Source organism: Cynocephalus volans, chromosome 12 (assembly GCF_027409185.1).
Source record: "Cynocephalus volans isolate mCynVol1 chromosome 12, mCynVol1.pri, whole genome shotgun sequence".
NCBI classification, from domain to species: Eukaryota; Metazoa; Chordata; class Mammalia; order Dermoptera; family Cynocephalidae; genus Cynocephalus; species Cynocephalus volans.
Genome location: NC_084471.1, coordinates 63,433,105 through 63,446,278, shown reverse-complemented (window position 1 = coordinate 63,446,278; position 13,174 = coordinate 63,433,105). Strand labels below are relative to the sequence as shown.

The 13,174-nt window shown below is 46.7% G+C and overlaps 1 protein-coding gene across 1 annotated transcript; it reads right to left on the bottom strand.

The window, feature by feature from the left end:
- Positions 1-3,106: 3,106 nt before the first annotated feature.
- Positions 3,107-6,294, bottom strand: MIP (major intrinsic protein of lens fiber). The gene is made up of 4 exons (XM_063076138.1): positions 5,935-6,294; positions 5,281-5,445; positions 4,656-4,736; positions 3,107-3,292 (listed from the first exon to the last, which is right to left on the bottom strand). The coding sequence occupies exons 1-4, from the start codon at positions 6,292-6,294 to the stop codon at positions 3,107-3,109; spliced, it is 792 nt and encodes a 263-aa protein (XP_062932208.1).
- Positions 6,295-13,174: the final 6,880 nt, after the last annotated feature.

Below are 13,174 nucleotides of genomic sequence, written 5' to 3'. Positions count from 1 at the left end.
ACTCTGTCCTATTCATCTTTGTACATCTGGTGCTGAGCACAGTGCATGGTACATGTTAGGAGCTGAGTAACCCTTCACTGAGTTGTATCAGTGCCACGGATAATCCAGGGAGGTACAATACTTCAGGGACACAAAGAAGTGACTAGCTTGGCCTAGTAGGGCTGGATAAATTGGTTTTCAGAAGGACAACTGAGCTCATTCCTCAAAGAGAAGTTCATCTGGAAGAGAAGTGGCAAGAACTTCCAAGTAATGGGAACAGCAAGAGCCTACGTACTGAAATATGAAGAGCACAATGCAGACACACCCCTTCCATGTGGCTGGGAGTCAAGTGCATTAGATAAGAGAAATGTTAGGGAGCTTCAGAAAACGAGGCTGAGAGGGTCAGAGCCAGACTGTTAATGGCCATGGATGCCCACCAAAGGATTTACGCCTGACTGTGGGTGCCCAAAGAGTAGTTTTAAACGTAATATAAAATGACCAGCTTGACTTTTTATGAAAAAAAAAAAAAAAAGGCAGAGTGAAGAATTGGGAATGTATTGAAACATCACACTGGGGCCGGGCCTGTGGCGCACTCGGGAGAGTGCGGCGCTGGGAACGCGGCAACGCTCCCGCCGCGGGTTCGGATCCTATATGGGAGTGGCCGGTGCACTCACTGGCTGAGCACCGGTCACGAAATAGACCAAAAACAAAAAAGAAACATCACACTGTACCACACAAATATGCACAATTATTACGTGTCAATTAAAAATAATTTTTTTTAGAAAGGACTTCCGAGACTCAAAGGAAGGAGGCTAATTAGTGGCTGATGGTCCAACTGACAAACAAAAGCTGTATTCTCCTTAAGCTTTATAAAAAGGAGGGAAGGAAGAAATCATTCTATAAACACCCAAGATTTAAGTCAAGCGGCCTGTAAATTCTGACCCTTGCTGACCACCGGGCTGCACAGCTGTGTTTTCGAATCTGAACTGGGTGGGGAATTCCGAAGTAGAAATCCCCAGGAACCTTCTGTCCTACTTTAGGGGTCCCAAGCCCCTTCCCATCAGAGCCCCACCCCGCTTGAAGCCCAAGCAGTGCAGAACCGCGAAAGGGGAAAGCAGCGTCCCGGGTGGATTGAGAACTCAGCGGCGCCTGACGAAGGCGCGAGGCGGGGAACTGCGCGTGCGCGCCTAGAGCGCGCCCGGCCCCCTACCTTTAAACCAGATGGCGGGAAAGGGAACTCGGCGCCTCCCAAGAGTGCCCCCGCGGCTTCGAAGGGACCCATGTCCACTTACAACCCTCTCGCCATTCACTCACCCGCTCCCCGCGGTCCTCAGGAGCTCCGCGGAGCCAGGAGCCCTGGAGCGGAGGGCCGCAGACTTTCCCGCCGCCAGGCTTAGCGAGAGAGCCGGGCAGGGCAAGCTGGACTGGTCCACATGACTGCGAGCGAGCGGGGGGTTGGTGATGAAGTGTGAAAAGGGAAGCAAGTACAAGGACTGTTTTATCTGAGTCGCTCCCCTACTTTGACCTAAAAGTCACAGCGCTATGAATTTTCTGCTGGATTATAATAGGAATCAAACTCCGGATAGAGGTGAATTTACAAACGTTCTTCCCTTTCTCCTAGTCAAGTGGACTATTCCAAAGTCTTCAATGGTTAGTTACAAAAGTCGCTTTATTTGGGAGGAAGTAGGGAGCCGAGGTGTTGGGAGGAGAGGTATTTTGGCGAGGGTAGGGGATGGGACAGGTTGTCTATTAGACTATAGGCATAAAATTAAAGCTTGCGAAGTATGCAAGAGGCTCTCATCATAGGAAGAGATCAAACAATAAATATTCATTGGTCAGTTGAGGGTCTCCTCCAACCTCTGTTTAGATGAGTGTATTTTGCCAACAACAAAAGAAGATAGGGCTCAAACGAATAATTAGCTCCTGAATTATTATGCATTTGAATAGAAGGAATCAATTTCTGGGATACGAGGGAGAGAGTTAGAAGAGATTTGCTGTGAGATGAAAAGACAGATGAGAGAGAAGAGAAAGGACACATACAAAAAGAAGACTATGGAACTAGTGATGAAAGCAGAAAGATGCCATTTGAAGAGTGTCTTGATTTGCTCTAAATAAATTAAAAATCTGAGGGTCAAAGCCTCTCCCTTCTTGCCCCCTTGCCCCCAGTTATGTCCCTGAATTTGCTTCAGGCATCAAATTTCCTGTTTTGGCCTTAGGGAGCAATTTAGCGCTTCGGTACCATCCATCCGCCAGGAGGCCACCCAGGGGATGTCAGGCAGACCAATTAAGCTGCTTAATTTTTCTAGATTCTAGGCTCACCCATCCCTTATTTGGATTGGGTGCTCCCTGGTCCAGGGCCTCTGAAAAGATCCATTATGCCAGAATGAACACACAACCCAGCCAGTGGATGTAGACAGGTTTATGTGGCTTTACAGAACAGCTCAAATCCCAGTGATCACTTTTCTCAGAGCTACTTCGCTACCCAAGTGCCTGGGGCAAGCATCCCTGAGATAAGTAGACTATATTCTCCCATTAACTTCCCCAAAACTTTTTGGTACACTTGCATCTTGATCTGGGACTAACACTTCCATTTCCTCTCCTATCCACCTCCCTTGAGTCCCTTCTCCCAGCCCTTGGAATGCCTTGTCTCCTCCACTTCTCTCTATCTTGCCTCCTGTGAGGAGTAACTCCATGGTTCCCTGCTCCCTCTAGAGCCATACACTTGACTGACAGCAGGGTAAAGGCCAGAAACTTAAGGTCTTGATTCCCTGTGCTCACCACACTGGGTTGGGGAGGGAGGTATGGGATGACACATCTTTTCCCTTCCTTAGCTCTCATGCCCCAAAACTCAGACACAGCCATGCTCACCCACATTCATATGCATAATCGTGCACACGGCGAAGGGAGGTGGGATGGGGAGGAAGGGAAGTTTGCACCAACCAGCTCATGAATGCAACTTGAAAGATTTCACACAGCAAAAGGAAAAAAAAAAAAAAAAAAACACACATAAGTTAAAAAATAAAGAAGTACATGCCCCTCCCCACAGTCTCTTTCTTCATCCAAGGGCTGGCTCAGCCCCTCCACGTACACCCAGAAGCTTTCTACTCCCTCTATACAGCTGGAGCTTTTACAGGGCCTGGGTCTTCAGTTCAACAGGTTCCCCTGTGCCCTCTGGTTGTCCATTGGGGTCACTGGGTCTGGCACCCTTGAGGATAGACAGTCTCTCAGAAACACTCTTGAGTCGGGGGAAGAGGAGAAAGTCGTAGAGGAGGCTGCCTAGACCCCCTCCAATGATTGGGCCCACCCAGTACACCTGTAGGAAGAGAAAAGGAATTCTCAGGCTTAGGGAAGGGACTGAGCAGCAAGGCTGCTCTTTTTCCAACCCCCTCATTGGAACACAAGACATCCTACACTTGACACATACAATTGGGCATTATCTAAGTAGAAATCAGTGTTTGTTTTTTTGTTTTTTAAATTCTAGACTCTACTCCTCTGCTGCCTGTACCTCAAAACTCACTATTTCTTTTCTGATTCATTAACCTACTCCTTTATCCCACACCTTCTTATTAGCATATCTAGCTTATATATTGCTTTCAAAAAATTTTTGTAAATTGTGTAAAATACATACCATAAAATTTACCATCTTAAATATTTTCAAGTGTACAGTTTAATAGTGCTAAGTATTTATATTGTTGTGCAACCCATGTCCAGAACTTCTTAATCTTGCAAAACTGAAATGCTAGCCCATTAAAAAACTGCCTATTCCATGCCTCGCCCCAGCTTCTGCAACCCCCCTTCTACTTTCTGTCTCTACGAATTTGAGTACTCTAAATATCTCATATAAGTGGAATCATACAGTATTTGTCTTTTTATGACTGGCTCATTTCACTTAGCATAATGCCTTCATGTTTCATTCATGTTGTAGCATGTGTCAGAATTCCCTTCCTTTTTAAGGCTGAGTAATATTCCATTTATGCACATACCACATTTTATTTATGCATTCATCTGTTGAGAGACCCTTAGGTTACTACTACCTCTTGGCTATTGTGAATAATGCCGCTATAAAAATGGGTGTACAGCTTTGAAATTTTTTGAATTATTTTCATATATTTGGCTTGCATGTGGCCAAAACAACATAAACATAAACAATATTTACTGAGGACTTACTCCGTACCAAATTCTTTGCTAAGTGTTTCACACATATAACTTTCACACTTATTTCTCATAACACCCCATTTTATAGTTAAAGAGACTTATGTGTAGAATGATTGAGTTATTTCCCAGTGGTCACACACAAGGCTAGTAAAGAATAAGAACTGGGTGGATGGGGCCCAGGCACATTTGTGCTCACAACACATCCTGATCTCTAAGAGCAGAGGTTATTGTCTTCATATTTATTTATCTATCCTAATAGCCCCTAGTTTTGGCATCCAGTGGATATTCAGTAAAAATCCCTGACTAACCAGAAAAGGAATAATATGAATAAGAGCCCTCTCCTTCCAGCAAAATAATGAATTCTGTTCCCACAGACATGCCAAACTCTCTGACTGCCCCCTTAGCTGAGTGCTGGTAGAGCAGCCAACACATCCAAATGGAAAGCAGGAACCAAACCTGGAACCTGCAGTCCACACTCATCCAGAAGGGCTCCAGGATCTCACTCCTCTCCCCTCACTCACCCAGTGGTTGGTGAAGTTCCGGGTGAGAATGGCAGGAGCAAAGGAGCGGGCAGGATTCATGCCTGCACCAGTATAATACATCTGCAAAAGGCACAATTGTAACTGAGACACCCCCCCAACACACACACACACACACACACTCCAGCCCAGCTTCTCTTCTCACAACCCACATTGCCCCCGAGGGCTGGCATCTTGTCTCCAGCCAGCAGTAAATGGGGAAGGAACACATTCATGACTCTCCAGGGGGTCTCACAATGTGGTGAGGGCACTGATACTCCATCTGGGAACAGTCAAAGACCACATCACCCATGGTGCATGCATTTCTACCTTGGGGTCAGGAAGGACTAGATATAGCAGTAATGGCCCAATGGTAGTGCGTTATCAGAACTTATTAACATTAGTGTCACTAAAGTTGATATACAACCCCCCACTGCTACATTTGACTGGTTTAAAAAAAAAAAAAAATGAAGGGATAGGACAGGGTTGATTCCTCTGTGCCAAATGACAGAGTGAGGATAATGTTTATGTTTGATAGTGGGGTGGGCAGGAAGAACGCTTAAAAGTTGGGAAAGGTTTTGGGGCCCTGGAATCCTTGAAAGAGAATTTGCTCCCCTCTTCTGCTTACCCCAAAGAGGTGCCCCAGGGTGAGGGAGAAGCCAACAGCCAGGGCCACGGAACCCAGGCGGCCATTCCGCCTCTCGTCGTATGTGGCAAAGATGCAGAGCACGAACTGGAGTGTCAGGAAGATCTCCACCGTGGTGGCCTGGCCCACGCTCACTCCAGGGTGCAGCTGGGCAAAGGAAGAAGAAGAGAGGCAGCTCATTAGGGCTGCAAGCGTTACCTCCTCAAGGCTTCCCAGGCAGGGATCCCCTTATGGCATCAGTTCCCTGGAAAGGAATGATAATACAACCCCTTTCATAGTAATTGTATTTGTATCTTAATTTTTCCTAACAATACTCTTTTGTGGTGGAAATAATCGCACTCACTTACATAGATGAAGAAACTGAGGCCCCAGGAGGTAAAATAAGTTTCCTTAAGAATCTGCAAGGAGTTGGAAGGAAAGCTAGAACCCAATCTAAGTTTTCTTGACTATCAGTCCAAGGCTCTATGCTTTCCTTATCCGTCCAGACCATCTTGATCCTCCCCACACTGGCACATGCACAGAGATGCACATTTTCCCAGACCTCCCAGGAGCTGATTCACCTGCACCAGGCAGGGAGTCAGGACAACAAAGAGTCAAGACACCAGGTTCCCCCAGCCCCTCTCAGCTGACCATTACCGTGTTGAGTGCTAGGTTTCCTCGGACGGCAGGCGGGGTAACACTATACAGCACGGCGGCCCCTGCCACAGCTCCCAGGAGCTGGGCTGCCATATAGCAGAGAGCACGGAGCAGGGACATCTGGGAGCCCACAAGGAAGGCAAAAGTGACTGCAGGATTGACATGGGCTCCACTGATGTGGCCCACAGCCTGCACCAGTGTAGCCAGGGCCAGGCCAAAGGCCATAGCCACCTGCAGGACTTGCAGGGGTCCAGGGGCCCAACGCAGTGAGGCCCCCAGCCCAAAGAAGACATAGAAGAGGGTGGCAAAGAACTCAGCGAATATGGCCCTCCAGAAGGAGGCTGACCGCAGTTCCCACATGGCAGGGGGGATGGGCACGGTGCCTGGGTCCCTGATACCCCCCTGGCCTGGTCTGGGTGGACAGTCCCCTTTATAGAGGACTCTTAATCCCTGGGAGGGGCAGGCTGAGGTAGCTGGCCCAGCCTCTTAACCCCTTCACAGCTGTGGAGGGCTGATCCCACTTACATACATCTGATAAAGCTGCTGGATTTTCTCTTCTCTCCTCGACTGGAAGATGAGCAGAGAGAGTCACCAGCCACAGGGGTGAGGGTGCAGATGGGATCAGAGCTGGCGAGACTCAGAGGGAGGGACTGAGAACAGGGGGATTGAAAGAATTTGCCCTTCTATTTGTGTCCAAGTTGGGGTTCATAGTCCTGACTGACATCTATATTAAAACATTTCTCAATTCTGTGGGAGGGGGATGGGAATAGGGGAGGGGGAGGGGGATATTGGATAAGGGGCATAAAGAATAAGTATGATTGTAACAATGAATATGCTAATAAAAAATAAGTTAAAAAAATATTTCTCAATTCTCCCTGGAAGGTCCATCAAGCTGAGTTCACTTTTTGGGGCTTGTGGCTGTGCTCCTGGGGACCTCGGGATCCTCTGAATCTGCTAGGGGTAGGGGTGGGGGTGGGGGTAAGGAGTGGGGTTCAGCAGAGAAGTTGGATAACTGAAGAGAATTCTTTAGTTCCTGGGATTAGAGGGCCTTCTCCCATTGGCTGGTTTGGGTTGGAATCTGTGGACCCTGCAGCTCTGGGACAGAATAGTTCTGCTGCGTCTGGCTTTCTCCGAACCCGGGTTCCCTACCCCCAACCCATGCCAGCACCTCCCTTTCCAAACCCTCAGCCTGGCCTTTTAAACCACAGAGACAGACCCAGGGAAGAAGCTATCCTCCATGCATAGGTTAGGAGTAGGTCTGGGGAGCTGGGAGGGGGAAAGGGGTTAGAAGTTAAACCTCAGAATTAGCTTGTACTTCAGCTTTTCAACTCACAAGGTCATAGCAGGAAGTAGAGAAAGGAGGGAAACTGAGTCATGGTTATGAAGCAATGGGAGGGTGTAATGCCCTTAAACATAGGACACTAGAGTCCTAAAGTTCAGTTCCCAGGGAAAGGTCTGGGGTTGGGGGAGTTGCATCTGAGGAAGCAGGATGGTCAATGAGAGAGAAAAGGACAATATAGGGAAGGAAAGCTTGGGGAAAAGGTTCAGTTGTGCTTAGGCTTGGTGAGGGACTTGGGACCCAGAGGTGGGGGCTGTGTGGTGATGAAGATGGAATGGGACACACTGATAGGCTCCACTATCTTCACCTCATGGCAGGTCATACAGGCCACAAGCTTTTCCTGTGAAGCACCAGAGAAGAATAGAAATTTCGTGAGGCCTGCAAGGATGGCACCCAGCTTGGGTCCCAACTAGTACACCTGTGGGGAGAGAAGAGAAACACAGATCAGGGCCTGTGCTTCTCTCCTCTTCCAATATCCAGCTTAGGGATGAATGGGAAGAGAGTTACAGCAAAGGTGGAGGGCACATCTAATCCATGTAAGGGCAAGGAAGAGTTACTCAGAACAGGTCAGAGGGCACCCAAGGAGCCTGGAGCTCCTGATTTCGTGGAAGAGAAACAGTCCATTACAAGTCCTTGGCATCTCTTGTGTTCTAGGATCCCTGCCAATCTCCTGACTTCAGGCTCTGTAACCTTCGATGTACACCACCCAGCGATGCCCCCAGATCCCAGTCACCACTCCTGGCTGCAGGGAGCACTCAGGGTTCATGCTGCCTCCAGAAAAGTTCCCCTGGACAGGAGAGAGGGTAGCACATCATGGTGTTAAAAGCAGAGACTTTGGCAATAGATACCTTGGTGCAGATATGAGGATACAAAGTGACAGAACCAGTTATGACTATGGTGGGAGTGTAAATTGGGATAATCACTTCGAAACATACTATATCACCATCTCGTAAAAATCAACAAACACATACTTTCCTACCCAAGAATTTCCCTTCTCACTTATATAGCCAAGAGAAATTTTCTATACATATACCAGGAAACATGGAGAGGAATATTTATAGCATTGTTCACAATGGCAAAAAACTGGAATGCCCAAATGGCCATCTACAGGAGAACGAATGGATGAATAAACAGTGATATAGTCACACAAGGAAATATTATTCAGCAGTTAACATGAGTGAACTGCCACAATCACACTCAATAATCTTGGCAATTTCTTTTTAATCAAGTAAAAAAAAAAAAAAGACCCATAAGATTATATAGTGGCCCCTCAGTATCTTTGGGGGATTGGTTCCAGGACCCTCTACAAAACTAAAATCTTCAAATTCTGAAGTTTCTTATATAAAATGGCCTAGTATTTGCACATAACAAATGCACATCCTCCTATATGCTTTAAATCATCTCTAGATTATTTCTAATACCTAATACAATGTAAATACTATGTAAATAGTTTTTATGCTATATTGTCAAGGGAATAATGACAAAAAAGGAAAGTCTGTACATGTTCAGTACAGATGCAACCATTGTAGGCATAACTACATTGCACACAATCCACGGTTGGTTGAATCCAAGGATGTGGAACCCAAGAATATGGAGGGCCAACTGTACATGGCATGACAACCTTTTCATAAAGTTAAAAAACAACTAAAATTAAAATATACTATTTAGAACACCTATAGACAAAATAAAACTACACACAAAAAAGAAAACAAAGAATGAACACAGGATTCAGGATGGTGTTTATCTTGGGTTAGGGGAGGCAAAGAGATGGGGTGGAACATGTACCTGTATACATGTAGATTTATGTGATTGTCAAGGTTCTGATATTTCTGTTGAGTGGGTGGTTAATAATGATGCTTACTCATTATTAAAAATAAACAAATGGGCCGAGCCTGTGGCGCACTCGGGAGAGTGCGGCGCTGAGAGCGCGGCGCCGCTCCCGTCATGGGTTCGGATCCTATATAGGAATGGCCGGTGCACTCACTGGTTGAGCACCGGTCACGAAAAAGACAAAAAAATAAAAAATAAAAAATAAGTGGGAGCCATATATAGGCCAATAAGGAGAGGAAATCATAAACAAAGGAATATACTGTATATCCCAAATTCATAAAGAACAACAGCAACAACAGCAATCCTTGCTTTACCATTTTGTAGATGGACAAGTTATCCATCCCCACTAAATATAAGCCCTAGGAGGGCAGGGACCATGTCTGATTAGTTCACCACTGCAAACCTTGTGCTTGAGATTCAGAAGACAGTAAATAAATATTTGTTGAACCAATTAATGTAAGCTCCCTGAGCCTCAGTTTCCTCTGGATCAAATAATATAATATAGGTAAAGAGCCTACTATAGTGCCTGGCACAGAGTAAAGCACTTAATAAACAGAAGCCATTGGAGAAGGGTTTTATTAACAGGAAGAGGTTATCTCTACCCACCAACCCTACAGCTTATTATAATAAGGAACAGAAGGGCAAAGGGCAGCTATCAAACACTTGTAGACACCAAATAAAATGGTTAGATTTCCTTATTTGGAGCCATGAACCCTTCCCTTTCATTTATCATCATATGTTTACAAGAACCCCAGGGAGAACTGAGCCCCCAGCCCATTTATTTTCACATCAGCCTACCCATTTAGTTTTTTTTTTTTTTTTTTTTTTTGTCTTTTTCGTGACCAGCACTCAGCCAGTGAGTGCACTGGCCATTCCTATATGGGATCCGAACCCGCGGCCGAGAGCGTTGCCGCGCTCCCAGCGCAGCACTCTACCAAGTGCGCCACGGGCTCGGCCCCTACCCATTTAGTTGAATGCCAGCCTCTTTCAACCCTATCTATGGATGAACCCTCAAAAGCTCACTTGAATTTTTGCATAGATTTACATATAATTAGCATGCTCATTGTTTTCTATTAGCCTACTCTTTTTATTTTATTTATTTTAAAAAAATTTTTTAAAAAAGATGACCGGTAAGGGGATCTTAACCCTTGACTTGGTGTTGTCAGCACCACACTCTCCCAAGTGAGCTAACTGGCCATCCCTATATAGGGATCTGAACCCTTGGCCTTGGTGTTATCAGCACCACACTCTCCCAAGTGAGCCACAGGGCTGGCCCAGCTTATCTTTTTTAAACAAAACAAAATAGAACAAAATGAAAACAAAAACAAAAAGGGAAGAGCCCCAGCTGGACAGGCAGTGGCTGGGGGTGGGGGAGGGGAGAAGGGCTGTGATGTTTCCCTTGAGAAGTGCCTAAGGCCCTGCTTGGTATGGGTGGGATTCTTACCCATGCCAGCACTCCAGCAGTCACTGAGAAACCCACTGCCAGGCTGCCTGGCTCACCTGCTTCCAGTCACTGCTGGTGAGCAATAGAAAACCCAGTGAGTACCAGCGGGAAAGGGGAAAACTCCATGCCCAGAGCCTGGCCTACGTGACTCCTCCTGCTCACCTAGATGAGTCCAGAGACGCTAGGACCAGGGGTGAGACAACATATAACATCCCCCCCACTGCCCCTCAGGCTCCACCATCTATCTACCTAGGAAGCTTTGAGTAAAGGATCTGCAGAAAGTCACCCAAATTCCTGAGTTGTTGAGTCTAACTCATTGTCTTATTTGCATTGTATTAAACATGGCTTAATGAGAGGGTGCACAGAGCAGGGGTCCTTCCTGCTTTGTTCATTCCCTAAAGTCCTATCAGCCAACCACCCTCATTACTTACCCGGTGTCACCCTACTCAGGCAGGGGGCTGTTGCTTACCTGGGTGACCAGCTGGGCTGCAGCTCCCTAGGGCAGTGTCAGGTAGAAAACGACTAAGGGTGGCTTCTGTGCTCTGGGCCAGGACATAGGCCACCTCCAGAGACAGTCAAGCTGGTAGGCACAGAACAGTGGAAGAGACAGACCTGGATTTGTCTGGGCCCCACTGACCTCACCAAAAACCTATGCCAGGCTCACTACCACCAGCCCTCCAGCCAAGGCTGGCTGTAGGGGGCAAGGGACTCTACCTGGCACAGAGTTCCCACTGGGGCATGAAGCCCCAAGGACAATCCCTACGAAGATCATGGTGCCCAAGCCTTCAGCCAGAACCTCTCTCCAAAACCACCAGCTTTGCAGTTCCTGGGGGACAGAGGAAGAATAAGGGGAAGGCAAGATCAGGCTCTCTGTCTGAATTGGCAGCATCTGCCCTATCCTTCTCTCCACTAGTCTCCTGCCCCTCTCCTCCTTATCTTCTCTCTGTTCCCTTCTCCCCTTAAAAAACCCAACCAGATCACAGCCTCTTAATTCTACGCCTATTGGCCCCCAAGCACCTTACATGGAGGAAGAAAGAAGGTCTGAACGAGTTAATAAGGGAGTGGTCAGCAAATATGCTACCACTTTGATGGACTGGTATTTAGCAGTGGAGAAGAGGAAAAGTCTTGGTTTTCAATAGGAGAAAGATGGAGTTAATAGAGAAAGATGGTGATTTCCCCTCAGAAATCTTACTCCCCAGGTCACCATTTTGCCAGCCTGGTCCAGAATCCAGGTTGGATACCCTGCTCCAGTTTTGGAGACTGCTTTTCTAGGTCTAGGTGAGTGGAACTTGGAGGTAAGGAACAAGTGTTTCAGGTGCCTCCCCTAGAGACAGTGACAGCCAGAGAGAAGAGCTGCGCTCCTCTGAGCAGGGAACACCTTGTCTTCTTCCTTCTGCCAATAGAGAGCAGCCTCATCTGCCACTTCCTACCCCCAGCCCCAGTGTCCTCCCCAGCAAGCCTGAAACACTTGTACTCACACCATTCACACATCCAGGCACCCACTCTCTCAGCCTTAGTCCTCCTCTTGCCTACCGAGCTCTTTCTTCCACTCTAGCTCTTTGACCCCAGACTCACTGAATGAAGGGCATGAGCCAATAATGTCAGCTCACAGTGAAGAATGAGAAACATCCTCCTGATCCCTAACCATGTTTATGAAGCTGACTTTCAGGAGCCAGAGGGGTAAAGAGAAAGCCTAAAATGAAGATCTGGAAAACAAGAATTGCAGGGGGAGCAAGATAAGGACATCCTCATCTTTCTCCAGAAACAGAGTAAAGCTGGGCAGGCTGGTTAGCTCAGTTGGTTAGGGCACATTGCACAACACCAAGGTCAAGGTTTCAGAACCCTTACCTGCCGGCTGCCAAAAAAAGAAACAGAGTAAACCAATGAGAAGGTACCAATGCTGGATTGGCAACTGGGCCATTGGAATCTGCAAAGGAAATTGCCTTTGGGGAACTGCCTGGGAATACAGTGGATTCCTGAGGTCTAACACTCCTAGGATCACCCAGGTCACATCACCCTGGTCAGCTTATTCTCCATTTTTGCTGTCAATCTACTCCATTCTTGTGCTGAAGATTCTTTTCAGGAGTTACAAAAAATTTTTAGCTGTAGATGGTCCACTTTCTCTCCTTCTGGCCTTAAGTAAGCATACAAACATTTTTGAAGTTTTTTCCCAATAGGAACTATAGAAGTGGAGAAAGGAGTAGTAAAATGAAAAATTGGGGCAGTTACAAAGTTATCATAAGTCTTAAGAGTTTGTAGTAGTAATCATCCTAGAGTCTCATCTATCTCTACACTTGATTACTAGTGATCAGCTTCTCAAACTCTTTATATTCCTGGGGCCAGTGATCCTAAGTTTACTCCTCCCTGTCAATAAAGAAGGCCCCATTTTTCAGACCCAGAGAGTACCATAGAAGCATAATCCATACTAATAAGGAGAACGTGGGTCTATATAGCTCTGGGAAGTGAAGACAGAACTATTTGTCTTGCTTCATTCCTCCACAGTTGGTTTCATGTGATTACCATGGCCACCTCTGAGGTTGTCCAGGACTGACTCCCCACCTTTCTGCAGATTCTCCCTAGCCAGTCCATATTATCAGAGCCTAAAGAAAAAACCGGGTTTGAGTAAG

Excerpts from the sequence above, each read along its gene's own strand:
- MIP (XM_063076138.1), bottom strand. The coding sequence starts at position 6,294 with ATGTGGGAACTGCGGTCAGCCTCCTTCTGGAGGGCCATATTCGCTGAG. Across the intron at positions 5,446-5,934 it reads GAAACCTAGCACTCAACACG|CTGCACCCTGGAGTGAGCGT; the intron begins GTAATGGTCAGC and ends TCCTTTGCCCAG. Across the intron at positions 3,293-4,655 it reads GGAACTTCACCAACCACTGG|GTGTACTGGGTGGGCCCAAT; the intron begins GTGAGTGAGGGG and ends CTCTTCCTACAG.